The sequence below is a fragment of the Haliaeetus leucocephalus genome, unplaced genomic scaffold (genome assembly GCF_000737465.1).
Source record: "Haliaeetus leucocephalus isolate CR32 unplaced genomic scaffold, Haliaeetus_leucocephalus-4.0 Scaffold556, whole genome shotgun sequence".
In the NCBI taxonomy this organism is placed as follows: Eukaryota; Metazoa; Chordata; class Aves; order Accipitriformes; family Accipitridae; genus Haliaeetus; species Haliaeetus leucocephalus.
In genome coordinates this window covers 3801813-3829748 of record NW_010972992.1, presented here as the reverse complement: position 1 = coordinate 3829748, position 27936 = coordinate 3801813, and the positions used below count along the sequence as shown (strand labels likewise).

General features: G+C 41.6%; 2 protein-coding genes across 2 annotated transcripts in view; one reads left to right on the top strand and one right to left on the bottom strand.

Annotated features, from left to right (window-relative positions):
* Window positions 1–27936, bottom strand: part of MTOR (mechanistic target of rapamycin (serine/threonine kinase)) — a 68308-nt gene that overhangs the window by 40269 nt on the left and 103 nt on the right. Inside the window, exons 2-28 of the mRNA XM_010577323.1 lie at window positions 26722–26885; window positions 26249–26357; window positions 24696–24928; window positions 24131–24331; window positions 23237–23371; window positions 22521–22796; window positions 22091–22199; window positions 21043–21229; window positions 20724–20852; window positions 18996–19240; window positions 18601–18816; window positions 17753–17958; window positions 17096–17218; window positions 16656–16745; window positions 16469–16561; window positions 15811–15945; window positions 15337–15466; window positions 14859–15109; window positions 12831–12917; window positions 12069–12236; window positions 11691–11803; window positions 11116–11278; window positions 10762–10854; window positions 9918–10064; window positions 8964–9106; window positions 7657–7819; window positions 7373–7518 (exon numbers count right to left, since the gene is read on the bottom strand). Coding sequence (XP_010575625.1) covers window positions 7373–7518; window positions 7657–7819; window positions 8964–9106; window positions 9918–10064; window positions 10762–10854; window positions 11116–11278; window positions 11691–11803; window positions 12069–12236; window positions 12831–12917; window positions 14859–15109; window positions 15337–15466; window positions 15811–15945; window positions 16469–16561; window positions 16656–16745; window positions 17096–17218; window positions 17753–17958; window positions 18601–18816; window positions 18996–19240; window positions 20724–20852; window positions 21043–21229; window positions 22091–22199; window positions 22521–22796; window positions 23237–23371; window positions 24131–24331; window positions 24696–24928; window positions 26249–26357; window positions 26722–26841 — 4211 coding nt within the window. The 5' untranslated portion in view covers window positions 26842–26885. The remainder of the gene's footprint in view (window positions 1–7372; window positions 7519–7656; window positions 7820–8963; window positions 9107–9917; window positions 10065–10761; window positions 10855–11115; window positions 11279–11690; window positions 11804–12068; window positions 12237–12830; window positions 12918–14858; window positions 15110–15336; window positions 15467–15810; window positions 15946–16468; window positions 16562–16655; window positions 16746–17095; window positions 17219–17752; window positions 17959–18600; window positions 18817–18995; window positions 19241–20723; window positions 20853–21042; window positions 21230–22090; window positions 22200–22520; window positions 22797–23236; window positions 23372–24130; window positions 24332–24695; window positions 24929–26248; window positions 26358–26721; window positions 26886–27936) is intronic.
* Window positions 174–5131, top strand: ANGPTL7 (angiopoietin-like 7). The gene is made up of 5 exons (XM_010577322.1): window positions 174–552; window positions 2237–2337; window positions 2679–2873; window positions 3724–3922; window positions 4962–5131. The coding sequence occupies exons 1-5, from the start codon at window positions 174–176 to the stop codon at window positions 5129–5131; spliced, it is 1044 nt and encodes a 347-aa protein (XP_010575624.1).

Here is a 27936-nt window from a genome sequence, read left to right as displayed (position 1 = left end):
GGAGGGGTTTGAAAAAAAAGCTACTTCTTCAGGCTCCACCTTCAGAGACTCACTTCATTGGAAGAAAGCTAGGTACCAGTCTGCTGTAGTACTTGCAGAAAATTTCATACCTACCCCAGCTGCATTCAGACTACCCACAGTCAGCTGGAAGGTTTTTGTTGCTGTAAGCAAAAATGCCAGCAAGATCCACTGCTCAGCTGGCATGGCTCTGCATTGTCACTGTCTCTGTGGCAATCTATCCAGCACTGCTGCAGAAGCCTCCTAAAAGGAGAACAATCAATGGGAATGCACAGTCCAAGATGACAGGCTGCTGCGATGAGATTAAGGAGCTCAAGCTGCAAGTGGCCAACCTTAGCAGAATGCTGCAGGAGCTGAGCAAGAAGCAGGAAGGTGACTGGGTGAACGTGGTCATGCAGGTGATGGAGCTGGAAGGGAGCACCAAGCAGATGGAGTCCCGCCTCATTGATGCTGAGAGCAAATACTCCGAAATGAACAACCAGATAGATATCATGCAACTCCAGGCAGCTCAGACGGTCACACAAACTTCAGCTGGTAAGGAGGGAGTCGCCAAGCTCCCAGATACACCTCTTAATGCACAAAATGAACTAATGACTAGTTCTTAATGCTAGCATGTCCCACTTATGCAATTAACAAGTATGCATACTGAATACTTCTGCTTGAAGTACTTCTGTAGGCGGGTGATCCTGAGAAAACTAGTTTGAATTCATCTGTCAGAAGTCCAAAAGACCAGCTGTATTTTAATATCTGTATGTCTGTTATCAGGGAGTGGAAAAACTGAACAGGTACTGTATTTGTACGGTGAGGAACTCAGTGTAATATTTCATTGACTGAGCACTACAGTACCAATCCAAAAAGAAAGGGAGCTGGCTTTGTCAGGGAATGGCTCTGGCAGTGATACCCTCCGAGTTCCCAGTGCTGACGGGGGACTAGAAGTTGGTAAAACAATTATAAATGCTCTCCAAGCATTACTGGAGATTTGTAATTGTATCTTTATGACTATCTCTGAACCAGACTAAAAGAGTGATCCATTATTTGAATGATAATTCTCAAAAATTCAAGGCTGTAGATGATGCAAGATGCAAACTGTGATATAAGCCTAGCCAGAACACAGTTAAATTGTTCAAAATTCTCTCTTCCCTGAGGGAAAATTTCACTGCGCACAGTGACTGCACAGGCCTGTACTAAACATGGAATGCAGGTGCATTTTGTAGGTCAGCTACTTGTAAAGCCACTTCCAGAAGAAAGTGTCCATTTTGTTGACTTTTCTCCTAAAATGAAAGTCACTGCAGCAAGCTTAAAACTTCCTTAAAAAGAAACTGCTGTTGTCTGGGATGACTGGGTTTGCCAAAAGACTTCATTTGAATTTTTTTTTTTAAATGCAAAGGAAAAACTTCTCAATCTATTTATTAAACTCTTCTTACAAAGAGTTCGACTTGGCTAGTTTTGACACACCACTGTTTACAGTAGGTCTTAAACAAAAATTATACCACAATGAATCTCTTTGGAGCTGTAGTTTTGGAAAAAAATACAGTAACACACAGAAGAAACTGGCCTAGAAGGTATTTAAAACAGATGCGTCTCATCTCACAAGGTAAGAGACATTTAGTCTGTACTAAATTGAAAACTGTCAGAATGGATAAAGCCTTGCTTCAGCTAGTTTATCTTCCTCAGAATAGCTGTGCATTTTACCATCTTCAAGTCAGCTCCTGCACCAGGAGGAAAAGAGGCTTGCAGAGACTGACAGATGACTGCAGTTAAAAGCCACCATCTCTGTCACAGGCTCTAGTGCAAATATACCTCATCCACAAACTTGGCTAACCTGTTCAAGCACACAATCAAAACAGGCATCTGGCAGCAGGCCTAGCCATTCTATTATATCAGCCTTTATTATTTGGGAGGAAGACAGCAAATATATATCTTTTTACCTTCCAGCACAGATACAAGCAGTAGCAATGTGAAGAGATGTCTTTTTAGATGGGAAAGATTAAAAAAAAAAAAAAAAAGAAAAACCATCACAAAGTCCCAGTGCTACAATGTCTTTTTCCAGTACATGCATTGATCAAAACTAAACTATTTCAGGAGAACACTAGACTTGTGGGAAGTTTTCTTCACTTAAATTACTCCTTGTATTGCCACTAAGCTTTACATAAACCACACTTACAGGGGAGGAGTTCTTGCTGTTCAGATTCTTACTTTCTGGTTCTGATTCAAGTAGATGCTGTCTATGACTGCTCATCACTTTACCAGAGGAACTACCGAATCTCTGGTGTTTACAAGCTACCTCCTGATGAATTTTTGGGGAGTCCAGATCTGGAGGTAAGGATGTCAAGTACACAATGTATATTACATGTCTTTTCAAATATAATCAAGAAATATTTATCTACCACGGAGATGAAAAGAGCACATACTGAGTTATGATATCCTGCACTTTAAATCAGCATCTTTATGTAGGCAGACTTCAAAGAAGGAAAGAGCGTACAATTAAGAGGGAAAATAGAAAAAGGGTTCAATTAATAAATTTTTTTCCTCATGACTTTTAAAGAAAATAGGAATTTCTTCAAGTTGTGAGATCTGGAACAACGTCTTGTCTTCTGTTAAGAGAACTGAACCTTCCTAAATCTGCTGTCAAGTAAGCACTGTCTTTTTTCCTGTCCTAGGTGTTCTGTGACATGGAGACAGATGGAGGTGGCTGGACTATCATCCAAAGACGTAAAGTTGGTCTGACATCTTTCAATAGGGACTGGAAACAATACAGGGAAGGATTTGGCAATATTCGGGGAGATTTTTGGCTGGGAAATGAAAATATCTACCGACTTTCAAGACGCCCCACTGTTCTGCGGGTTGAGTTGGAGGTAATTAATAAGCTCTTAATTTCAGCAGCAAAAGGTTTTTTGTACAAAGTGACTAGTAGCAGATACCATCTCTTATCTCTATAGAAGGCCCAAAGAATTTGCATGCTTTAATTACAGGAGAAGGAGGTAAGACAGATGTAGTGATACATTCAATGACAAGACATAATTATGTTCTGTACCATGCAAAGTCAGTAGGACAACCTTCTGTCTGCAGACAGATTGTGTCTTAGGGAACATGTGGGGCTCTAGAGAATCCTGCGGAACCCATATCAAGCTGCTGACCACCTCAGTTTTAAGTTTTGCAGAGATGGCCCATAATGTTTTAAAAACACTGAGTCTTTTCCTTTTGCAGCACTTCCTTCCAGCCTGTGTACAAAAGAGTTTGCATTGTATTACCCCAAAACAATTTCTACAGTCTACTAAAGGCTTGGGTTTAACTTAGACTAGTTTATAGCTGGTACAATAGCTTTGAGGGATGGGACATCTATAATGGAAAAAGTGAGCTGAAAGTCTTTATATCTAAAAGTCACTGTTTCAGAGAGGAAAAAATATTACTTGAGGCAGCACACTATGAGACAGATGTTGAATGCAAGAGCTGTGCACCAGGTTTCCATACATATTGTTTAATACCAGTACACATAAGACTTGGAAGTATGATGCTTTGCTCTGGAAAGTTTCTTTGCCTTAACAGGTAAGTTTCTGCTGGCTGTGTATGAGACAAAAAAAACCCTCTTGAAAACTCTGGTACTGAGAAAAGATAGGCAACATGCACTGTATATAACCATAGATGGTGGAGTCTTTTCATAACTGTTCTAATAGGACCTATCTCTTCTTCACTGCTCTATGGCAGGACTGGGAAGGTAACATACGCTATGCACAATATAAGCAATTCACCCTGAGCAACGAACTAAATAGCTATCGTCTTTTTGTGGGGAACTACACTGGCAACACAGGGCGTGACTCCCTAAGGTACCACAACAACACAGCCTTCAGCACGAAGGACAAGGACAATGACAAGTGCGTGGATGACTGTGCCCAGTTCCGTAAAGGTAAGGCACATATAAACACCTTCCTGTCCTGAAGAGAGCTGCCTCGGTAATTTTTAGAGCGCCCAAGACTCCCCCTTTCCAAGTAACTAGTAAGTAGCAACTGGATGGCAAATCAAGGGAGAAGTGACCAATTCTGGAATACACACCAGTTATATGGGAAATCTGGCAGTTAAAGCTGATTTACACAGAGCCAGACTGTAGGTCATAGACATCAGTACTCTTCAAATGATTTAGTGTATGCTTTCACCTACACATACTGTTATCCAGCCCATTATGCGTATCTGCCAATCTGCCAGGCTATCTCAGATGTTGATGCAATTCAGTGATGCAGGAAGTCATTCCTGTATATCCATAAGGTTTTCATTTTTTCTTATATTTTTATGAAGTTTCAAGTTCTAGTATTAGGGACTTGTAATTATTCTCCTATATTATTATCCTACACACACCTCAAAGTTCAGCCTGAATTCTCATCTTAATTCCTACTCTGTTAAGAGCCTGTAATGAGGTTACTCTCTTAATTCAATTTATTATCTTTACACGAGGTCTGTCACAAATATAATTGTTTTCACCGGGTCTTGCCCTTTATTTTTAATTTCCCTATTGTGCTCCCATGTGACATGCAAATAAAATTGTTGATATCAGCCTCAATAAAATAGTGCAGCTTACTTGCAGAGTCCAGAAACCTTTGCAACACCTTAAGATGCCCAAGCTAAGAACCCAAATTCGTTTCCTGTGCTAACGTCTTAGAGTCAGAGACAGAAGCATGTCAAGGAAATATTCTAAGAGGAATGAGCAACTAAATGAAAACCTACTGGACTAATTTGACTATGGAACTGTAAAATCTTTATGTATTTAGTATCTATGTTAAGTTTTGAATTTACCTGCAATCCCAGCTATTAGGGCCATAGGCTCCAGGGACTAAATGCTGCATTCTGGTTGCTCTCCTCCAGAAAGAGCAATAATTCTTACTATTAATACAAAACATACCTGTTTTAAGTAAACAGCTCACCAGGAATCTATTAATTTGTTTTCTAAAAAGGTGGATATTGGTACAATTGCTGCACAGATTCCAATCTGAACGGGGTTTACTACCGCAAAGGAGAACACACCAAGAACATGGATGGCATCACCTGGTACGGATGGCATGGATCAACCTATTCATTGAAGAGAGTTGAGATGAAGATCCGGCCAGAGGATTTCAAACCGTAGAGGGAATCAATATTTGATTGTACAGCTACATGATGCCACTGCACAGAAGGTGGGCAACGGACAGCTCAAAATCAGCCAAATAATTGTTCATTTCATCTAGTATGTGCAACAGGTACATACTGCCTGTGTACACACACAAACACTAAGACACACTAAGCACCCGCCACAGCCACTAGTGTTATCAGGGCTCAAACTTATTTCCTCCTCTTAAGGCTCTGTCCAAAGGGAAAAATACTGTATTAGAATAGGTTAGAACAGAACGCACTTACAGCACCTTCAGAAAACCTATTGGTGTCTTTTCACTAGCATTGTGATTAGTGGGTTGCCTTAGTATTAACCAGCCAGGCAGGGACTGAAAAAAAAAAAAAAAAAAACCTCCTTTTTGCCTTTCCTTCAGTGTCTAGAGTAAGCATTGCTGAGTAACTCCTTCCAAGAGGGACTCAAATCAGAAAATGACATACTCATTTCAAATGAGAGGAATCAATCAGAAGTGCCCCTGATGCACCTTTCTTTAGTGTATAGCAAGTGGCTTACATTCCCGCAGAGGAAAAAACAAAGCTCAAAAGTTTTGGATTAATTAGTATTGCCCAGGTTCTCTCCTGAAGTTTTACTGCCATCTCCTGCTGCTGCCTCAAATAAGTCCCCACAGAGGGCTGCACCCAGCAGATAGTAACCCTGGAGGAAGGATTTGTCCCATATGCTCTGTGATGCTTGTTCCTATCCACAGATCACCTAAAGGTTGATAAACTAGAAAGCAACTTTCTGGGCTGCTACAAAATTATGTTCAAGTTAGAATGTAAGTGTGCTATATGTCAGTAAGCCTAAGAGAGAACAGCAGGTTAGCAAAAAAAAATCCAGACCCAGCCACCCAGCCAAAAAACTCAACTCCAATACTTAAAACCACTGTATCCATGAGCAGAACACTAGTACGCACCAGAGAATCTATAAGTGCCAAAAGTTATTCAAACGTAAGGGAATGTTTGCCAGCATACCACACTGAGGAGTATTAAAATCTGTTCTGAAGACTATCCCAATTACAAGTTACCTAGAGATGTTACATCAAAAATCAGTACATTTCTCCCTTGCATAACAAAGTGTTAAAAATAACAGTTAAAAAAGAAAGAGACTCCTCCTGTAGCCATACTGCTGTTTGAATACGTTGGAAGAGATAGTTATAGTTAATATATCTATTTTTATTCACCTTAAAGAGAGTTTGAATCTAATTTAAATTGTTCAGTCTTGTGTGAAATAGGAGATAAAGGTGTATCGGGAATTGCCTTACATATGTTTGACTGTTCATACTGTAAATTTCAAGACTGTGTGGAACTATAGTTGGAACTATTTTAACTGTGGTCTATAAAATGGATTTTTAAAAGGTTTCTAAACTTTTTCATTTCTAATAAATTGTCTTTCATTTTTAATCCTGCTTTACTTCAAGTCTTTGCTGCTTTACTTGCTATTTGATACACAAAGAAACAGCTGCACAAGTGATTGAGGCCAAGAAAGGGAATACATTGAATTCTGTATTGTCCTCAGAAAAAGAAGAGAGGACAAAGGATAAAAAAAAAGAAGGGAAAAAACCAGAAAAGCACAACTCCAAGAAAGTAGGAGGGCTGAAAAATTCACTGCATACAGCCAAACCTAAGTTTTTGCTCAACCAAAATAAATTTGTCTATCTCAAATGGTAGAGTTAACATTTCTGTGATATAAAACTGAGATTCACGTTTTAAAACATGTAGTTTAGTACCAAATCTCGTGTAGGTATTTCAGGCTAACATTCTTCTTGTTGACAAAGCTCAGGAAAAAATACACTGTTATAATATCTTCTATTGATATATGAAGAATGAGACCTACCTGAGCTAGATGAGCAGAATTTGATGAGGAATTTTAATTAACAACTTCAGCTTTTCTGACTTATTTATACGTAGGTGTTGAAATCTCTCTCATCTAACTTACAGCCACTCCATGACATCCCATATTGAACTTAAAGGGTGAGAGGTAGAAATCAGAAGAGTCCACTTTTTCCTGTGCAACTTCCCACAGCTTCTACCATCATTTCAACCATATAATGGAAGGGCGGAACTCAGCAGCTAGGACTGTACATCTGCAAGCTAGTTAGTAAGCCTACAACACATTCTTGTGGCAGAGAGTGAAATCCTAAGAATTACCTAGATTCATCCTAATGGTATCCTAAATTGGGTACTGATGCAAGAGCAGAAATCCCATCAGTTGTGATCCTACCTGATGAGAGACTCTAGAATGGCCGGGGTGGGACCCTTTTGAAATTCCAGCTCCTTGTAGTGAAGGGCCTTGGCATATGCTCGACATTTTGCAGCTCTTTCCCCCAGGAGGACAATGCCATTATCATCTCTCAAAGGCAGTGGACCCTGGGTAGAAGCACATACATCAAAAGCAGGATGAGTATAAAAAAGAAGTACGTATGAACTATATTAAGAACCTTTCCATAGACTAGACATCAGCCAGCTAGCCAGCATTAGAAAAGAGTTGCCTAACAGCATCTCTACCTTGTCACTGTGTTCCATGAATTCTGCCAAGTTCAGCAGTGTCTGAGTGACTTCTGCAATGTCCTGAGAAGTCAGGGCCAATTCAATGCTTCGGATCAGCTCATCCTGCTGGTCTTCATTCAGTTCAGACCAGCAGGAAACAAAAGCAGCATTGAAGAGATCTCTGAGGAGGAAAACAAAAGAGAGTGAGAGGTAGGGATTCACCATTCAGGAGAAAAGTCTATTTGACAGTGGACTTGGCTTCTCATTCAGAGGAAGAAAGCCACAAAATGTATTTATATGTCTACCTGCAATCAATAGTTATCAGTTTTTATAGAGCTAACTTCTATACCAAATACTTTGTGAAACCTGCATTTTAAAAATATACAATAGGATGATATACTACAATAGTAGAAATATTGTACTATCATATGCTAGCAAGTATTTTAGGCTACAACAAACTCTTCATAGCAGCAAGGATGCTCTTCTCTTCCGCTGTGAAGAACCAGGACTAGTCTATCTTAGATCACAAGGGAATGTAGTGAAAAAGATGATTGTACATTTCTCTGGACACACATGCTGCAACACTTGTGTTGTCTGTGCTCACTACAGGACTGCAATAGCTGGAGTTTGCATTAGTGGTAAAGCTTGAGAAGAAGAAAAGGTGTGAAAAACAGATATGGTGACAGCCCTTGTCACTGCTAGTACGGTGGAGGAATAACTGTGGGATGGGTTTGAGATGCATGGAAGATGCTAGCATTACCTCCGCCTACCTAGGAGCTGCTGACTTTTCATCATGCTGTTTGCCCTTCTATTTCAAAAATGACAAAACTCACATTAACACAAAATTAAACCAGGAATGAACACTTTTCTAACGGCAGTAGTCAGACTCATATACACTGAGATGGCAAGTGTGTATCATCAAGAAGAGATAAAGAGGCAACTGCTTACAGAGGCTCAAAGTTTCTCCAGACATACCGGTTGCAAAAGAAAAAGCACTGTGGCTTATTCCACTCACAGGCATTTTTATTCACCCGCAGTAGATCCTTGAAACTATTTCATACTCTGCTGTTTTTCCAGCTTCACTTTTATGTGCCTTACGTTATTTCTAGCCTAATATGCAGAATTCCACTGAAAGATTTTGTGTATATGATGGAGCAGCCAACTGGGAAGGGTGGAAATGAAATCAAGTTGCCAGCTATTTGATTTGTCCCGAAGCAGGGACTATTTATGGAAGCTAAGAGCTTTTAAGTAACTTTCTTTTTCCTTATAATATCTGGCTTGCATCTACAATTTCAAGTGATCCGAAAAAACCAGAATTACACTACCGAGCCATGGGATTATACGCCTGAGCCAGGGCCCAGCACGAGCGCAAGGATGGCGAGGAGGAATCTTTCAGCAGCTCCAAACTCAGTCGTCTTAACCATTCCAACCAGTCATCTTTGGAAACTCTTCTCGCTGCTCCCCAGGCCTGCAGTACAAAGCAAGATAATTCAACTACCAAACGAAGCACTATCCAAAAGCAGAAGAAATCCATCAGCAGGCAGCATTACTTCTTTACAGCTCCAAATCACATTGTTGAGATTCTTTTCAATTCCCTGAAATCCATTACCTTTACCAGATAATTTGCAGTACTTCAGTCTCATTTCTAAGAAATCTTCCCTAAACGTATTCCTGTCATGACATGCCACGTATTTAACATGAATAATTCTTCCCCTACAAAAATACATCAAGAGCTGAAGCCACTGTTGAAACATCAGCTTAAAAATACTTAAAAATGTAGTTCTAAATGCATTAAGTCCAGCATTTTCAAACCAATCCATCCCACTACTGAACTGAGCGCTACATGCATTTACTGTTCAAATTAGCCAGTGCTTAGCTATTAAGTTCTATGCTTCAAGAGAATATAGCACCAAGATATAAGATAAGTGGCTGATAAAAAAAGGCACAGGCTCTGAAATGGATGTCTCTAGAAGCTACAGTTGACTCCTTGTAGTCTAGGAAGTTGTGTTCATACTTCACATAACAAGAAAGTGTCAAGATTACTTCACGGCCATTAATAGTCTGATAATTCAACTTCTCCTGTCTTTAAAGTTTCTTAGCACCTTCTAATTTTAAAGAGAGTCTCAGACACTACTTTGACCTCAGTTTTGTACAGAACTGGCAACAGAAAAGAGATGGAAATAAATGTAGTTTAGATGCACTGGACAGACTCCTTAGATGTGACACAATAGCTCCTCCCTTCAGTAGCAAACTCATGCTGGTCAGCACTCCAGTCTTACCTTCTGCAGGTTGATGGTGCTAACATGTAATTTCTTCATGGGACCTGTTTCCACAGGACCACTGGCCAAAGTTTCTCCCTGGTTGCTTCTCAACATTCGGTGCTGATAAATCAGGGGATCCTCCTCTTCATCAGCAAGAGTATAGCCCTACAATAAATGGCCTACAGTGAAGATCACATCCACACATACAAAAGCAATTTTCTACAAGCCAAATGGATGATAAAGTCAGAGAACTATCCAATCTCACAGCAAAATTTGTGAGGCAAACAACCATGTTTCATTATAATGATTACAACTGATAAACCAGAGAACTCAAATTACATCCCTTTTCTATTCAAGGTAACTAGTAAGAAATCTTAGCTCCTAGTATTAAAAGTCAAAATAATACACCTTAAAACAAACACTCCTTCCTGTTTGACTCACTAGTAAGCCTAGAACAGCAGTGTGCTACTTGTTCCACACTAATCAAATTGCAAAGCAGTTACTGAGTTTTTGAAATGTGGGACATACTACAGAAAATGCTGAGACAAGGTCTCCTTAAGACCTGAAACTATGGAAAAAATAGGGTAAAATCCACTTTGAAGAACTACTGAGAAAAAAGTAATGACACTGGCTACAAGTCTAAGTTCTTACCTAGAACTTGCAGTGATTTTTCCATGGGATGATATTTTTCCCAATGCAATCTCAAAGTCTCCTTAAAAAGCTGTACTTACCACACAAATACAGCAACAACTATTCTTCATTTTATGAGTAACTCAAAGTGAAGTTTCCAACTACTTCTTTTTCAACATGAAAACATCCCCAAAGTACCCTTACGCAAACAACTATATACTTGTCACCTCACCTTTACAATTCTGCAGATAAGAACATCATAGCGTTGATGGTTAATTCTGTGTCGCACCAGAACTTTGTTCACCATCGGGATAAAAATCTGGTACTGTACAGGGGAATACATCAAAAGCTAGTTACTCAGTCTCACCAAGAGCAGTAAAATTCCACCTTTGTTTCACTGATCTTACACGAAACCAATTCTGAAAGTTTGATTTCAGTAACTCCCGATTCCAGAAACGACTAAGAGAAGAAAAATCTGTTTTCTTTAAAATGCAGAGTGAGTGCATTACAAATATTCAACTTTAAAGCCTTGATCTTTGAGACAGTCCCTCATTCTGTGAGTTTTCAAGCCTAAGAAGAATATTACCTTCTTTCCCAGCTGGAACACCAGAGAGGAGAGGGTGTCCATTGCAGTTGTTCGTAGCTCAGGGCTCTGATCTAGTGTTCGCACAATGGGATGAATAATCCGTGAAGCATAATCAGTGAAATCCAGGGACTCTGTCAAGCGGTCCACTGTTTCTAGAGCAGCTCTAAAGTCAGAGCAGAAAGAAGGGAGGACTTACCTCTCATAGTATAAGACAGGAGAAATGAAATGTAAAAATACATAAGTGATTCACGCTCAGTCCTCCTAGGCATCAACACTAATAGGAAAAACAGGTCACCAGAACTCTGTTAATGCAGCCAGTACATGCAGGACAGCTTGCAAGTTGCAGTGACTAAAATACTGGCAGGTGAGAACCAGAAAATAATAGCCTATACCCAAGAAAAGCTAGTAACAGTGCTGTGACACCCAACCAAAAATAACTTTCCATACTAATTTAACACAGAGAAAACCCATGGAAGGAACTAAGTGGTATTTCATTCTGCATGTGGCTAGGGCAGCCATTGCAGAACTTGGATACCACCAGCAAAAAAAGAGACTGCAAAGCCACCAACACTTACTTGCGAGCCACCACTGGGACATCTGGGGCATCAAATAGCTTTACAATGGGAGGTAGTAACAAATGAAGGTAGTCATCCAAGTTTGCTCCGAAGAGCTGAATCGCATTCAATAGCTGGAGGGAAAAATGACCCGGATGTGACTCAAAGTCAGAAAGAAATGCATTCTAAATCAGTCAGTATCCAGTGAAAAGTTGCTTCAACCCTGCACTTTAAACAAAGCACTGTCTGCATCATTTCACACTAAGCCACTGCTGAACAGCACCTATCCTATTTGCTTGCGACACACAAGCAAGAAGCCCTGCTGGAGCATTGCACATTGGGCACGCAACTGCCTTGGCACTACCCAAATCAACCCAGCTGCTGTAGCTTCCCACTCACCTTGACAGAGACAATGCGACTCTGACTACTGTCATGCATGAAGACCCGTAACATGTGAGGAATGAGCTGAGGCAGATAAAGTTTGAATTCGCCTCCTAGAGCTACCACAATTTGCTCAATAAGTAGGATAATTGTGCTCTGTATGGAGTTGTTCATGACCCAGAAGTCCTACAGAAGAAAAAAGGAGGGGGGGAGGCAGAAATTCAACAGTTCTTCAACTGAGCTATACCAGTTACAAAAAAAGCAAACTGTAGGAGACAGTCGCTAGATGAATTCAAGATTGCAGGGAGGGACTACACCTCCCTTATAGACTAATATAAATTGGCAGTTTTGGTCTGTTTTTAAAACACTCTGTGCCTTCAGTATATAGCTGTTAAAAACAACCTCTAGGCAACTGATTTTTCCTAATCCTTCTAAGTGTTTGCAAACAGTAAGTGAAAATGAAGTGAAATGCCACCTATTTATGAACTCCAAACACCTCTTGCTAAAACTATGTTTCTGACAGTAATAAGTGCACAAAATCCAAGCACTCAAAAGAACTCAGGCACTTAGCAGAATCTAGGAGCTACTCTTATTGCAGTTACTAGCAATAATGTATATTATTGTTTCAAATACATGTTATTGCAAAATACAATTATTACTTCAAATGCATGGAATTCTGCACTTCATATGAATTTACAAAGTAATTGATACATTTGATAATGACAGAAACACTATCCACCTTTTCTGACAGTAAAATCCTGGCTTAAAGATTGTACTCACTCTCATCAGTGTGACAATTTCATCCATATAGGGCCGAATATGACTTCTCACAAAGGACACCAACATCCCTAGCTGCTGGAACAGGAACTGGAAAGAAGAAACGTGTAATGATCAATGTAGCTTATTCAAACATCAAAGCAACACTGGGTGAACGACGTTTCACAGGCCAATTGCAAGCTCATTTACCAAACAAATAGCATGCATAGCTCCTATATGCTCAAAAACTGGGGCTAAATTCTTGGCTGCTTCAGCTCAGTGGTTTGGGGTTTTGGGTGGTGGGGGTGGGAGTAGTTTTGGGTTTTTGGTTGGTTCCTCCCCAATTTGGATCAAAAGTTTTACAAGCTCAAAGCCTTAGACAGTCAAGCATACAAATAGGGGTTTATAATGTGTCAGCAGATTTATAAAGTGACAAAACAGACCTGCAAGCACAAACCTAAACTACAGAGCTTTGTAATTTAGGTTTGAAGGATGCTTCCAAAAATTTAGCCCCTAATCTTTCCCCCTGCCTGTAAACCAAACTGCCACACATTTTAAGATACTCTTTCTGTACTCTTTCCCATCCCCACCAAGATATATTGGTGAAAAGTTACTGGGGAAGAGAGTTTGGTCCTTGCCAGAAATATTACATTTTTTTGAAAGATGGTTGATTGTACCATAGAAGAATTTTGACTGAGACAATTTTACTCGGATATACTATGACAGTTTTGCAAATCCTTTTGCCCCAATACAGTCTTACGCATTCACTCATGACAATGAATTTACTTTTGAGACTGTTATGAAATAATGTGGGTTAAACTGCTTTGTCCGTGAAATAAATGTAGTCTTTTTTCCTCTAGGAAAATAAGGAAATGTAAGTTATCATATATTAAATTTCAATTCTTCATGCAGAATTTGAAGACTATAGTGACAAAATACAAAGTGGAGCTCAGAAAGATAGATAACCGATCTTTGTGAAAACTAAGTAAGAAGTAATATCAGCTACTTTAGTGAGAGCAGTACACCTACATTTACCAAAAATGAACCCTGAGCTCCTGTACTGTGCCTTTTTTTGGTGTTGTGAGAAGATGCTTACATATAGGACAAGGACCTGCCTCCATTAAGCCTTAGTGTCACGCGTACCCACCTCAGCTCTTCTCCCCAGTACACTTTCACCATCTTCTTTTACCTGAAAATTTTTAAACAGAGTGTGCACAACTGCATAGCTTTCAAGCAAGTTAGATCAGTCAGGTCTAGGAGTTCGGCCAACCCAGGCGTGTGAGATGTTTTCCTTCCAATCTGAGTAGTAGTTCAGTCTGGGAGAAAACAGTGGTTCTATAGCAGGGTTGGGATTCTGCTAAGGGAGCACCCATCCCACCTATAAAACACAGTACCAATAACTAGTGCAAACTGCCCATCCCACCCCAGAGATTATTTTCAGCTGTCTGAGGAAAAGGCTCAGCAAACAGCAGCCATCTCTGGTTAGATGAACCTTAAGCCCATTATTATCTTCACGCAATTCTCGTTTCCTTCTAAAACTGTAACTTAAGTGGGAAGGAAGAGAAAGCATTGCCATGAAATCACCACCCACACTGCTCTGAATGTTAGCAGACTGTAGCAAATTGAATTTTCCTTGATGAGGCAAAGTACATGGTTGCATCAGAAATTTAAAGAATCTACCTCTATTATTTAATAATACTGTTTGCAACAGTACATTAATGCAGAGATCACTGAAAGCTCTGGAAGCTGCACAGGCTGTTTTCCTGAACAAGACCAGCTTGATAAAAAACCAGAATCAAATATTGGCCTTCTAAAGATTATGCTCAGAAGCAGCTGTTTCAGTAAGAAGCAGAAAAATTGTTTCCACTGGATATTCTACCAAATGCTTACAGGAGAGAAAAAGCAAAGCTGAACTTCACTTCTGCAGCATGCTTGGCAGCAACACACAGCATAGCAATGCCCAAAGCCAGTTGCATTCTCTTTTAAAAAATGGATTCTTATTTTAGGGCAGTGGAACAGGAAGGAAGAAGTAGTGGTCCCTAGTACACTCACCTCTCTGATGGCACCATCACAAACCCGTATTACATTAAGGAACGTTGGCATGACCTGGGGCAGGAATTGCACACACTTCAGCCCAAGAGATTTGAAAATAAAGGTGATAGCCTGAACTACCATAGTGTGGTGTTGGGACAAGGATTGGTCTCGGAAAATTCTCATCAATGCCACCATAGAGACAGCTGGATAGAACTCATCCAGAGGGAGGTTTCCCATGTTCACCAACATCTCACTGGTACTGTAGTCCGCTAGGAGAAAGAAGGCAGTGTCACAAGCTACATATTAAATGGTCTTGAATACCAGTTCAGGAGCACCCAAGTATTAGGTGAAAACATGTACACTAATAATTTATTAATAAGAGGAGACAAACTGGTAACAACAAAGCAGAACAACAACAAAAACAAAACAAACAAAAAAATCAAGACCTGTTTGTAGGTCATGAAGCTATTCACTTGAAATAAATTCAGATGCTTACAAGAATCCTGGCTGGATTTGGACTCCGAGAGGCTGACGGCTGAAGCATCTCGTGACTGATCAATCATGCCAATGTTCACTTTGTGTTTGTAAGGGTCCAAAGCACCCAACAACCCTAACACACGAATAGCCTGATAAGACAGAAACAAAACCAAAATTCATCAGAACTTCATAATCAAGGCAGAAGTCAACCCATGAACCTGCAAGTTTGGAAAGGTCCTGAGGATTAACGGGAAAAGATCTGGAACTAAATTGACTAACTGGAAAAAACATCAGTGCTTTCCTTTCAACTGCTGGAGGCCATTTCACTGACTCAACACTTTCACCTCTTAAATCTGCTTACTGTACTTCTGTCAGCCACAACAATTGTATTTCACCTCCCTCCCCACCCTGAATCTATGCAGACACATTTGACAGCTCTCTCTCCCCCCCAAAAACTTTTAGAAATGGTTGTGTAATAGCTTCATGTTCATACCTCTCTACGGGTGCCCTGGTTCTGCTCAGTCTTCAGGAAGTTCAGAAGCACCTCCAGCAAAGTTGGGTACTTCCTGTATGGTTCCACCACATAACCAGTGCTGGCCACAAGCTGTCCCAGTGTCCAAAGAGCCACCTGGAAAGATCAAGCCCAGAGAAGATTAGTTTTGACCCCGGAATTTATTATGTCTCCTAATCCATCAGTCACTCAACTCTATAAAGTTTTTTTGAGCATTCTAGCATGACACTGCAAACCACAGTCCATGGTTTGAAAGCCTCTATAAAGAGTGGTTTTTAATAAGCAATAGCAAAGAAAGTGATAATCAACAATTTGTTAAGACTCTGACTCCTGTAATTGCCCTCAGTCAGAGATACAATTCATATAGGCATTCAGTTCAGTGAGTCCAAGCCTTCCAATAAAAACTGCTTCCTTTTTTTTTTTCCCTTTCTTCTTCTTTTCCTTTAACACCTCTGTATAATGTCACAACAGACAGGCACTGCAATCCCTCACCTGGGTGCCACAAGTGTGACTATACACTCCACGAGAGACTCAAGTGATTTAAAAGTTCATTTTAGCAGCTATGATGGAACACATAGATATTCTGTTACAGCTTTGGTCACAGCAGATGGCAAGTTTAGTGCAGTTGTCAAACACTCACTTGTCTTTTAGCCAGCAGGGAGGAGTCCTGTAGCATGTCCATAATTATAATGAAGAGCTCATCCACCCACTTCCTCATTTCCAGCCCACTGACCTATTGAAAGACAAAAATCAAAGTCCTTCATCTAGCATTGCCAAAAGTTTAACAACTGACAAGCTTGACAAAGAAGTACCTGCAGTATCCTTACCTGTGCAAGCTCCCCTATGGTAGCTAGGACATTGTTAATCACCCCTGGATTTGGATCTGGATCAGGATCTTTCAGTTTCACAATCAGTGCCTGGTAGGTGACAGAGGAACAAATTACAGTGTGTTTAAAAGACTCCTTGCTGTACATACAGTACTCAAAATTATCTTTCCTTTCGCTTACATCTGAAATAGATTCCACAGAGGCTCAACTTGCATCATGGTGAGCATTTCAACATTAAATGAAACTTCTATTTCACAAACTTTATGCAAATCCAGAATCAAGTTAGGCTACACTGTCACATACACGTATTACTGTGTGTAACATCCACACCAATCTCACTTTTCCCTGCTATGACGGAGCAAAAGGACTGCAGCTCCTGAGGGCCATGTATCCATGTATCATCTCACTCCAAAGTCACTAGGAAAATACAGAGACTCTACCTTAAGGATAGGCTCCATATATGGACGAATGAGGCGTGGAGCGTTAGAAACCAGATGACCCAACATCCTGGCACTTTGCTCTTTAATCCTGCCAACACCACTGTGTTCCAGCTCCGTTAGAATCTGCAGAAAAGACAATGGAAGCATGAGAAGAGGAAAAATAAAGGTAGGCAAAAATTCTTTGGATTTCCTCCTCTCCTGTTCAATGACAGCAAAAAGAAAAAACAAGCTCAGCACTTGTAAAGGGTGTTCTACATCTACTCTACATCCAGTTATTTATGTCTAAATGAAGCTAAAATTAATTAGCATAAAACTGAATAGATGGCTCCAAAACCATCTACGTTTATGAAGTGGTGCCATCCATTCACCTAAAAGAAGCACAGAACATTCTTCCTCAATACAGATGGAAAGCACTCAGCATGATGAATGTGGGGTGAAATAATGACTGCTAATACATCCATTTAGCTTCAGTCCAAACATCTATCCCTCAAAAGGCTTCCTGAAACCTACTAAGCTGGGTAATAAATATTTTCCAAAAAGGAGATATTACTCCATTCTCCTGTACATTCATTACAGCTAGATAGCCCAGTGCTTTAACACCATCTTAGTGTCAATACCAACTACCCTATTTTCACTGCAGGCATTCCTCTTCATTACCTGGATTAACATCTTGCGCAGGAAAGGCATGACAAAAGCAGGGTTCATGCTGCTCAGGCGACCCACAGTACAGATGGCCAGCTCTCGGATTTCAAAGACTTGATCATTCAGGGCCACAAAAAGAGCTTGCAAATTTTCCGCCTGGGCAAGGTGAGCATCAAATCGCTCATCCAGAGAAGCCAACACACAGAAACGTATATCAGGGTCTGCAAGAACACATTTGTTTCTCTTTAAATGCAGTAAACTCCTTATTCACAAACTGGCCTCAAAAATTCTTCACAACCTCAGGGAAATGCTGAGAGCTTCCCCAGCGTGAGACACTACGTCACTGTTTTACACATGAGAAACAGGGTAGGTCAGCCCAACAGAATCAGTGCTGCTCAGTACTGCCCCAATACCCAGATCAGTACAATGCCAACCTTTTGCACCTACAAGTGGCACATCTGGAGGCAGTGTGCAGAAAATGAACTCATCTCAGGTTACCATATTGCAACTGAAAGAATAAAAAAATCAAGTAGGAAGATTCAACAGAAGGGACCAACTCCTTCCCAAACTACAAAGTTGAAGGCCACAACACACAACAACAGCAAAAGAAGTCTCAGGGCTCTACCTAGTTCAAAGGATTACCAAGGGCACAATTTGAGCATTTTACACTAATGTTCTATTAAAACCTCAAAAATCAAGATCTGGGAAGAGAGATTAGGAGACCTTTTTAATTTGTAAAGAATGACATCTTAAGTTAGTGGTGAATACATGCAAATTCTACCACAACCATAATATCACAACCTGCTTATGTGCTAAAATTAATATGTGGTAGGAGAACCCTTTTCTCTGAACCCCACACTAACCTGGGTCGGTTATTCCAACAACAAGCAGTTTGCTGAGAACATCAGCCACAACCTGCACTGCCGTCTGACTGACCACATGGGCATGACCACTGATCAAGTGGATGGAAGGTGTGAGCAAGCGAGAGCAAGTGCGGGCTGCTTCCATCCGGATCTCCTTGTGTTCACTGTTCAGAAAGTGGTCTGCACAGTGCCGAACAAACTGAGTCAGAGAGTGGCCTAGAAAGAAGAAGATGGGGAGTTTAACACAGGTTTACACCTCAATTACTGGTCTTTCCAGGGAAGAAGCGTTTAAAGAAAGTGCTCTCAGAGTTTTCCTCCTACTGGTACTCTACTCCAATGCAGTAGTGTTCAATATCCCATACCCCTTGGCCCCCTGCTTCCTTATTTCATCTTACCTTCAAACTCAAAGCTACCCAGTGTACGAAGGGCAAGGGTGATGCTACCCACGTCACTGGCCTCCGGGATGTTGGTGAGGCTAGGGGAGGCAAGCTGGTGGGCAAGGCCCTTTGGCATGCCTGGATGTCGCAGAGGCTTGTGCATTAGAACAAGGGAGAGCATTTTCAGCAGCCCATCCTGGATATCCTTCTTTAGCTGAGGGATCTGACGACTCAAGTCGTACAGCACAGCTGTTAGAGCAGGGCTGAGGGCAAAAAGCAGGCAGATAGTCATTAGAACACAAACAATATGAGGTGCATATTTCACCCTTTTGTTTATGCCTTTGCAGATCAGAAGATAATTGCAGGCATTCACACACATCACAGCAACACCTGCCAACAGAGCACAGGGGTCCTTGTGTGAACTCAGGCACATGAGATGACCTTATTGTATGAACTTGGCGAGCAAACTGCCCGACTGCAGCACACATTGCTACATTAGGCGATATTACTAGAATACTGTTACAAATCTAAGTGATTCCTTATTCTTGTTCTTTTTAGACACAAAGGCAACTAAATTAACTTCCAGATGGTAACATTAATCTAATCTAAACAGCTTTGTGCTGCCTGGATACTTTCTCTGTACCCTCCCATACTAACAGCTTCATGAGCTAGGAAATTTCCAATGGGAACTGTCAGCTCCAAAGGTGAAAGAAGCCAGGAGAAAATACTGAGTGCTTCAATTCTCCTTCCCTGTCAATTTGATATGGCAGTGTCCTGGTTTCAGCTGGGATAGAGTTAATTTTCTTCCTAGTAGCTGGTATAGTGTTATGTTTTGGGTTCAGTATAACAAGAATGTTGATAACACACTGATGTTTTCAGTTGTTGCTACGTAGTGTTTAGACTAAGTCAAGGATTTTTCAGCTTCTCATGCCCAGCCAGCAAGAAGGCTGGAAGGGCACAAGAACTTGGGAGGGGGCACAAGAACTTGGGAGGGGGCACAAGAACTTGGGAGGGGGCACAAGAACTTGGGAGGGGGCACAGCCAGGACAGCTGACCCAAACTGGCCATGTGATGTCATGTCCAGTATATAAACTGGGAGGAGTTGGCCTGGGAGGGGGCAGGAATTGCAGCTCGGGAACTAACTGGGCATCAGTCAGTGAGTGGTGAGCAATTGCATTGTGCATCACTTGTTTTGTATATTCCAATTATTTTATTATTATTGTCATTTTATTATTGTTACTATTATCATTATTATTTTCTTCCTTTCTGTCCTATTAAATTGTTCTTATCTCAACCCATGAGTTTTACCATTTTTTTTTTTCCAATTCTCTCCCCCATCCCACTGGGTGGCTGGGGAAGTGAGCAAGCGGCCGTGTGGTGCTTAGTTCCTGGCTGGGGTTAAACCATGACAGGCAGAAAGCTGCTGGCCTTCAGAGGCTTTCTAAATTATTGCAGGCTGTTGCCAAATGTGTTTGAATAGTGGAAAGTAAAAGGAGATTGCTTTTGAATTCACTAGTCGTTCTACAAAAACATTTCTCTACACAGAGACCAACGCTCTTAAGTAACTTGACACATTAACAGTTCAAACATATTATTCTTCTGAAAGAGCTATACTGATCTTCTGAAACATCATTTAAAAGCACTAATCTTCCTTCTCAATCTGAAGACTTTCAAGGTCTCATCGGCATAGCCAACAATGCCATCCAGTGGCTAACAGAAAAATATGCTCGTGTGCCTTGTACATACCTCAGGCCCACAGCCAACATAGGTTCCAAAAGCTCTTTGATGTCCTGCTGGATACTAGGTCCCATGGCTCGTGCCAGCATACTAATGCAGGTGAAAACTGTGGCATCAACCTGCACAGACTTCTGCCTCCTGGAAAGGGACCACATAAAAGTTAATTAAGAGGAGCTCTTATTTTTCAAACATCTTACCTTATCCCACTTCTGTGTTACCAGTCTTACAGAACTACCTCTGATTTCAATACAATAGTTTGATCCCACATCAGAAAAATTATACGAAGAACAGGTGTTTCAGTTTCTACCTCCAACCTTCACATACTTACTTGTGGGCAAAGTCCTTTGGTGGAAGAGCTGCTTTTATGATTTCAAGGACTTTTGGCAGGTAAGCTTGAAACTCAGACCTTACAGCCACAGAAAGCAAACCCAAGGCCTGGAAGGCTGCTGTTCGCTCCTTCTCCTTCTTCACACAGCTGAGAACATGATTCATGGTGTCTGGAAGATACTGATCAGCTGCCCACAAGAAAAAACAACACAGATATTGGAACTCATTTAGGTTGATACAGTTGCATTACATTTGCAACTAAACCTTTACAAGTATAAAACTAGGGAACAGACATAGCCATATAAAGTTTGCTGACATGAGCAGTGGCAAATACATGTCACCATATAATAAAATTTTCAAAGCCCAGAAGGCTTTTTAAAAAAATAAAATTTAAAAAAAAAAAAAATCACCAAAATGAAAGAACTTTGAGGGAAAAAAAACCAACATTGCAAAGGTTCTATACGCAAGTAAGATCCAAGTGTCTTGTTTTTATAGTGATTGATTGGAAATTTAGAATAATAACACAAAGTTTGTTCCAACCCACTTAGAGCAGCTTGGTGACTTGCCTCCAACTCTGATGCTCTCCTAAACTTGCTTGATAAATCAATTGAACTGCCTTAAAGCTGGCAGGTATTTCCCATTTTTACTTGATATTTCCTGGCACATACAACAGAGAAAAAGGAAGACAAGTCTGCTGGTAATATTTGGGATACATTGAGTGGGAGCAAGAGAGCAGAGTTCAATCCCAGCTCTGACACACTGAGGAAAAAAAACAAAAGGGATGTTCTATCTCCTATGGTATTGATCACAGAATTCAGACAATAGCTTTCATTCCATTTTCTTCATCAGAGCAACATTTTGGCATCAGATAAAGTCACACTTATTCAGGGAAGAAAAAAGACTGTCCTCCCACAGAGGAATTTGCTCATCTTACAAGCACATTTGTACTGCTGCATTGCCTGCACAAGCTCATCTGGACCAAAGACAGCTAGATAACTTCCAGCTCAATTTCAGCAACATTTCTAACATCCAACCATCTGTCTTGTCACCTGTGAATGCTGAAGGACGGAAAGCCGCCAACCGTGGTAGCAGATTGAGAACCGTCATCTGGATCAAAGAATTTTTGCTGGTTCTGCACTTGAGAACCCACTGGCACACCTGAAAGGAGACAAATTGGGCTTTGAAGGTTGGCCATTGGCAGTAATGCCCAAATGTTTATTACCTGGGTGCTTTAAGGCATTCTACTGACATTTGGCTTCAGAGTCCATCAGAAAGATGGATAATTAAGACTGCTTCCAAAGAAAGTAAATCACTTGCTCTAAGAGAGACAGTGACAAAGCCAGAATACACATAATTAATGAGTTTTCATGCCTCAATTCAATACTAGGCAGTATTGCCTGCTAAGTAAGGACCTGAAGGACAATTGCTCTATAAGAACTGGTGTTGTGAATGTCGGTAGACAAGCTGAAGACCTCTTACTTGATCAAACTTCTCTTCCATTAGATCCCTGCAGCATCGACTTTCTACCAATGTAGACTTTGCTGGGACAGGTGAGGTTGCGAAACCCATAATTCCTTGGTGGGCACTGTACCCCAGAAGACCAGCCAAAGCATTTGACTGAGAGGGCTGAAGAGACTGGAAGCTAGTGAAGGGCGTGATGTGGCGAGGTTTGGTACTGAAGCCCATCAGGTCTTTGCAGTACTTGTCATGCACAAGCTGCTGCTGAGTGATCTCTTCCATCTCCTCTCTAAGGCGCTGGACAAAGTAGAAAAGCATGTTTTTAAAAAAAAGTAGCTGAGTAAGAGATTCCCAACATAGTGCTACCCAAATCTCCTGAGCAGCACCCTGTATAATTGATATCCAAAAGGCTGTAAAACATCAACTAAGCAAAATCCAGCAAAACATGCAACAGAGTCCTCATTCTATACAATAATCTTTTTCATTGTAATTAATCCAGTTAATAGCACTTTCCATCAGAGGTTAATACCTACTCAGCCCAAACTTGTCGCTGTTATTTCTCTGACACACTTCAATTTGTAATAATCAATGTTCTGACTCCATGTTCAGACGACTTTTCAGCCCAACAACCCCATTTCAAACACAATAAGGTATTTCCACAGATTGCTGAGGTGCTACATATTGTCAATCAATCTGGCAACCAAGAGCCACAATCCCCATCTTGTTAATTTTCTCACCTCTCCCTCCATACTGCTGATTCTCACTAGCTCATTGAGGATCAGTAAGGCACCATGGATTCGGTCATCACGGTTCATTCCTTTCTCTTTGGCCAAAGTCTCATCAAAGCCCTTCTCAGCCTCTTCATATGTATGCTTGGGGGGAAAAAAAAAATTAAAAAAATCTCAGCAATCATGCAGAAACAAACCCTGTGGAAATAAAGTAGCACTGCCAGTCAAGAGTTACTGATGTCCTGTAATTTTCCAAGAGTAGCCACAAACCTCAACCGAGTAAAAACAGAGTATAACACTACAAAATTCAGATTCACCCAAAAGTTGTGGACTCTGCTGCAGAGCATTTTCAACAGCTCTAATCAAACAGCCAGTCAACTGTGCCACGATATAAACTTCATCAATATCTGCATCACAGATTTGACTATAAAGAATCCAAGTTACAACATTTGATGGCACTGTCCAAACCTTATTTGCTATTATGAAGCTTGAATTCATGTGACAACAGCAGCAAAGCTAAGGTTCAGACAAAAGAGTCCTTACCTTTTTCACTCATGTTTTATCTACACTAATAAAACCATCTGCTAGTAAGAGATGACAATAGATAGATGACTGCATGGCTGTAAAACTAGGTCAAGCTCAACAGCTGAAAATGAGCTGCAGATAGAGCAACGGATTCTTGATGGAGTTAAGTCTCTGCTTACTTTTACACTGAGATGAAGGAACTACTCATTTTGTAAGCTATTATCTTTTCATCCCTTTCAAGGGGAGGCAGTTTTCTACTGAAAATCAGACATACTGACAAAGGCAACCCCGGTTCTTAGACAGCTCTTCTAAAAAGTGGCATTTGATCATTTGCATTACACTATGAGGAGCTGCTTCAAAACAAAGTTATTTTCTTACTCTGTACCACTGGGGCTTCTGCATCTCTTTTGGCTCCCGTTGAGTGGTGAGGATAAGGCAGGCTCTTAAGGCAGAAACAGCTCCCTCTCGGATGGCCTGTTTGGGATCCCACACAGCCACAAATATATTGTCAAAGAACGGCTGCACTTGTTGGAAGAAGAAGGTAGGCACGCTGATTGCCAGCTCACGCAGGACAAGAACCTGGAGGTGGGGAGAAAAACAGTAACAATCTGCGAGGACCAGCACCCATAGACTAACCTCATAATTTCTAGACTGTAGTATCATTTATTTAGAATGTTAATGTCTGTGAGCCTGAGCTGTTTCCAGCTCCATACTTTTACAGTTTCTAGGACAATAGTGTCTCAATCTCTTTTAGTCACTGGGCTAATGTAGAAGCAATGAGGCAGCACTATGCCTGCCACAAGAGCATCACAGATTCTCAGACTGGCAGCCATTCTGATCCTGATCAGTGCTTTTCTGCAGCTTTGTGCACATTTCCTACCACTGTTAACTAATCCTAACCATCCCATTCTAAGACAGGTGAAGACAAAGAAGGATCACTTACAGCTGCATGTCTTCGACCTTCATTCCTGTCAGCTCCCAGCCATTCCAGAGCTCGTTTTACCTCAAACTCCACATACTCAGCTGTAAAGGTGTCACCAGCCATTGCAAGCCGCCCGATAGCCTTGGAGGCCATCTCCATTACAACAGGGTCATTGGATGGCAAGAGGTTCCTCAGGTAGTTGGCAAACCTGCCAATACGGGTGGCGTTACCTCCTTCAACACCGATAAGGCTTGCTGTAGAGAAAGGGAGCAATGCTGTAGGTTCTCCCTAAGAGTCCGTGAGGCAGACAGTAGGTTATGCCTGGATGAGAGTTAGTATTCCCTATCCATTCCTTAGATTCCCATTAACTCCTCCTAAACTGCAAATCCACAGAAAAAAATACAAAAAAATCAAGCAGTAGGAAAGGGCTGCCATTCTTTTGAGCCTGAACTTGTTAAGTGGGCAGGAAAATGCATCCAGTATCTTCATAGATTTTTCCCCATTTTTAGTTTAAAAAGAGAAAAAAAAAATCCGCCCTGGGATCACAGACCCATTCCCAATAGAAAGACATCCATTCACATGCAACTACTATGGCTGGTCCGCCTCAGTAGAGAAGTCAAAGACTGAATGGACCAAGGAAATTGCTCTCCCCCTGAGCTCTAGAGATGGTCTCTCCTGGCCAAGGTGGAGGCATATTGGCAGGCGGCAGTGTGGCAGAAACTTTCAGTGCCAGTGCCTGGGTTGTACCTGCTCTGTAGATAAAGAGGCCATCAGTGTCCAGGGTTGTCAAGCCAGCACCTTTCAACAGCACTAAATTCACAGAAACAATTTTAAAGTGATACTGTCAGCTTAAAATCAGATGTTGTCAACAAAGATTTCTTGAGCTAAGGGACTTCCGCTTTCTTCAAACACGTTGGGATTGGATTATTATGTCTGTGAGCCTAAACCATAAGGACCTCCTATTTGGTTATTAAAGAAGTAACTGCTACAATACAGGCTACTTGCTTGGAAGGCAAAGTATTTATGCAAGTTGATTTCCCTAAGAGTCAAGATGCAGGCAGCTCTGCTATGCCACAGCAAAAGCACAACCAGAGCAACTGATGGAGCAGCTGATCAAAATCAAAGCAGAAGCTATGTGATGCTGTCCCAGGGATGGAAGCTGCTGTTATTGAGCCAGGTAAATTTAAATAACAAGAATCAATCTCCTCAGTCAGAAGAGAGTTGAGAAAGTCAGCCCACCCTGACACATATAAATGGACATGCCCAAACTGTTCTCAGCTGAGCTCAGGAACAGAATTTTCACATGCTCAGCACTCATATTTGATGCTCAACTCCCAGAAGAGCTCAGGGCCCATTAAGCACCAGGTTTTCAGCCACTCTCAGCACTCAGCAGCGTCCATGCTGACACTTACAGACACATTTTCAGAGCTGAGCAAGGAGCACGCACCCAGCGTACTGAGCAGTCAGACACCACAAGGCCGCGATTATAAAAGCTCATTCCTTTAGAAAATCTGTCCCTAAAGATAGATGCATGAAGAGGAAACTCACCAGAGGCATTAAGCACTTTCACTCACCTATAGCCAGAATGCCACCTTTCCTTTCATTTGCATCAGAGCTAGAGACCAGCTCAAATATGTGATGGTTCAGCTGATCATAAAACCTGGTAGATTCTTCCTGACTCATCTGTAAAAGCAAAAAGTTAAATTCAGTTTTCAGCATTCTTTCCCTCCTTCCTGCCCCCAAAACCTCCATAAAGACAACTATTCTTAGGTCACTTAAACAGAAAGAAGTTAAATCAACTGTACATTACAAACACAAAACAGTATGTCTTCTTTGTGCCCTAGACGTGTCAAGTTTACTTATCCTGGTGTTTGACCACCCATCTGTGTCACCAACTCACCCACCTCTCCTACACGCTGGGGCTACGCTCCACCTTCTCTCTAAGACCAGCTTCCATATTCCAGAAATCTCCATCCACAAAGTACCCAGCCCATGCCCTACACTCATACAATAAACAAGGATAAATTATCTCATTTGCAGCACTTACTTCACGGAGCTCCATGGTGACATAATGCTGCAAGTCCTTGGCAGCTTTCGCCCTTGTCTCCTCACTGCGACTCTTCAAGCCGTTGGCAAATTGTTGGAGAATGGACACAGTGCCCGACATGATGGTGGTATGTTGGGGCTCGGGGTCATCAAGTCCTGTAAGTTCTTCAGAGAGACACTTTTTTTTACTGCTTTCAGTTACTGAAATATCTGAGCTTCTTTCTTAACGCTGCCTGTTTCCAAAACACACATCCTATTGCCTGCAAGGATGCTGTGCCAGTAGAGCATAAAGTTACAAGCAATGACTATATTCCTTAGGCCTTACAACCCTGTGACAAAACTGTATCACCACATAATATCTTGATCCCCAGCCCATTTGCTCTCTAGTTCCTCAAATACCAAAATATGCTCCAGTAGGTCAGGTGCCCAACCCCATGGCAATCTAACTCTAAATCAAGGGTCGTGCAATAGCTGAAAAATAGCAGGGCCAGATTTGGGTTTACAATTACCCTATAGTAAGTAGGCACAATCATTCCCATGATTATATCGTTATCATATCTGACTCCTCCTTGAACACTTCCATCCAAGTTTCTCCACAGAAATTCTAGTGTTATGCCAACACAAGGAAGACTCAGCACTCGGGGCCTGGCAAGTGTTACATTCTCCTGTAGATATTTAGAGATGGGAAGTCTACTTATAGCAACGCCAACCATTGCAACAGGATGTTTACTATCAAAACACGTAACCAAACTTTCTCTTGAGTCTTTCTGCATGTGGAATATATTTTAGAGGCTTGACCCCCACGGTTTTCTGGTTAAATAAGCCCAAACCGAGCTTGACGGAAGGGCCCACAACGACACAAGACACCAAAACTTCCAACTCCTTCTTCCCCAAACATCCCCCACGCGGTTCACAAAGATCCACCGAGATTACAGCCTGAGGTGGCTTCAGGGCTTCCCCGCGGCCGGGAGCCAGGAGAAGCTCCTCCGGACGAAGAGAACAGCCTGTGGCTGCGGCCCCACCACCGCCGGCCGGGCTACCCCAGCGCGGGGATTTCCTCACAGCCGCCCTCGCAGAGGGACGCGACAGCCGGCGGGCAGGAGCCGGCGGGCCCGAGCCCGCCGCCGTCGCTCCACAGGCCGGGAGTGAGGGAGGGGTGAGGCAGGGCAGGGCGGGCACCGCCGCCGGGCCGGGCGCGGGGCCTCTAGCGGCAACG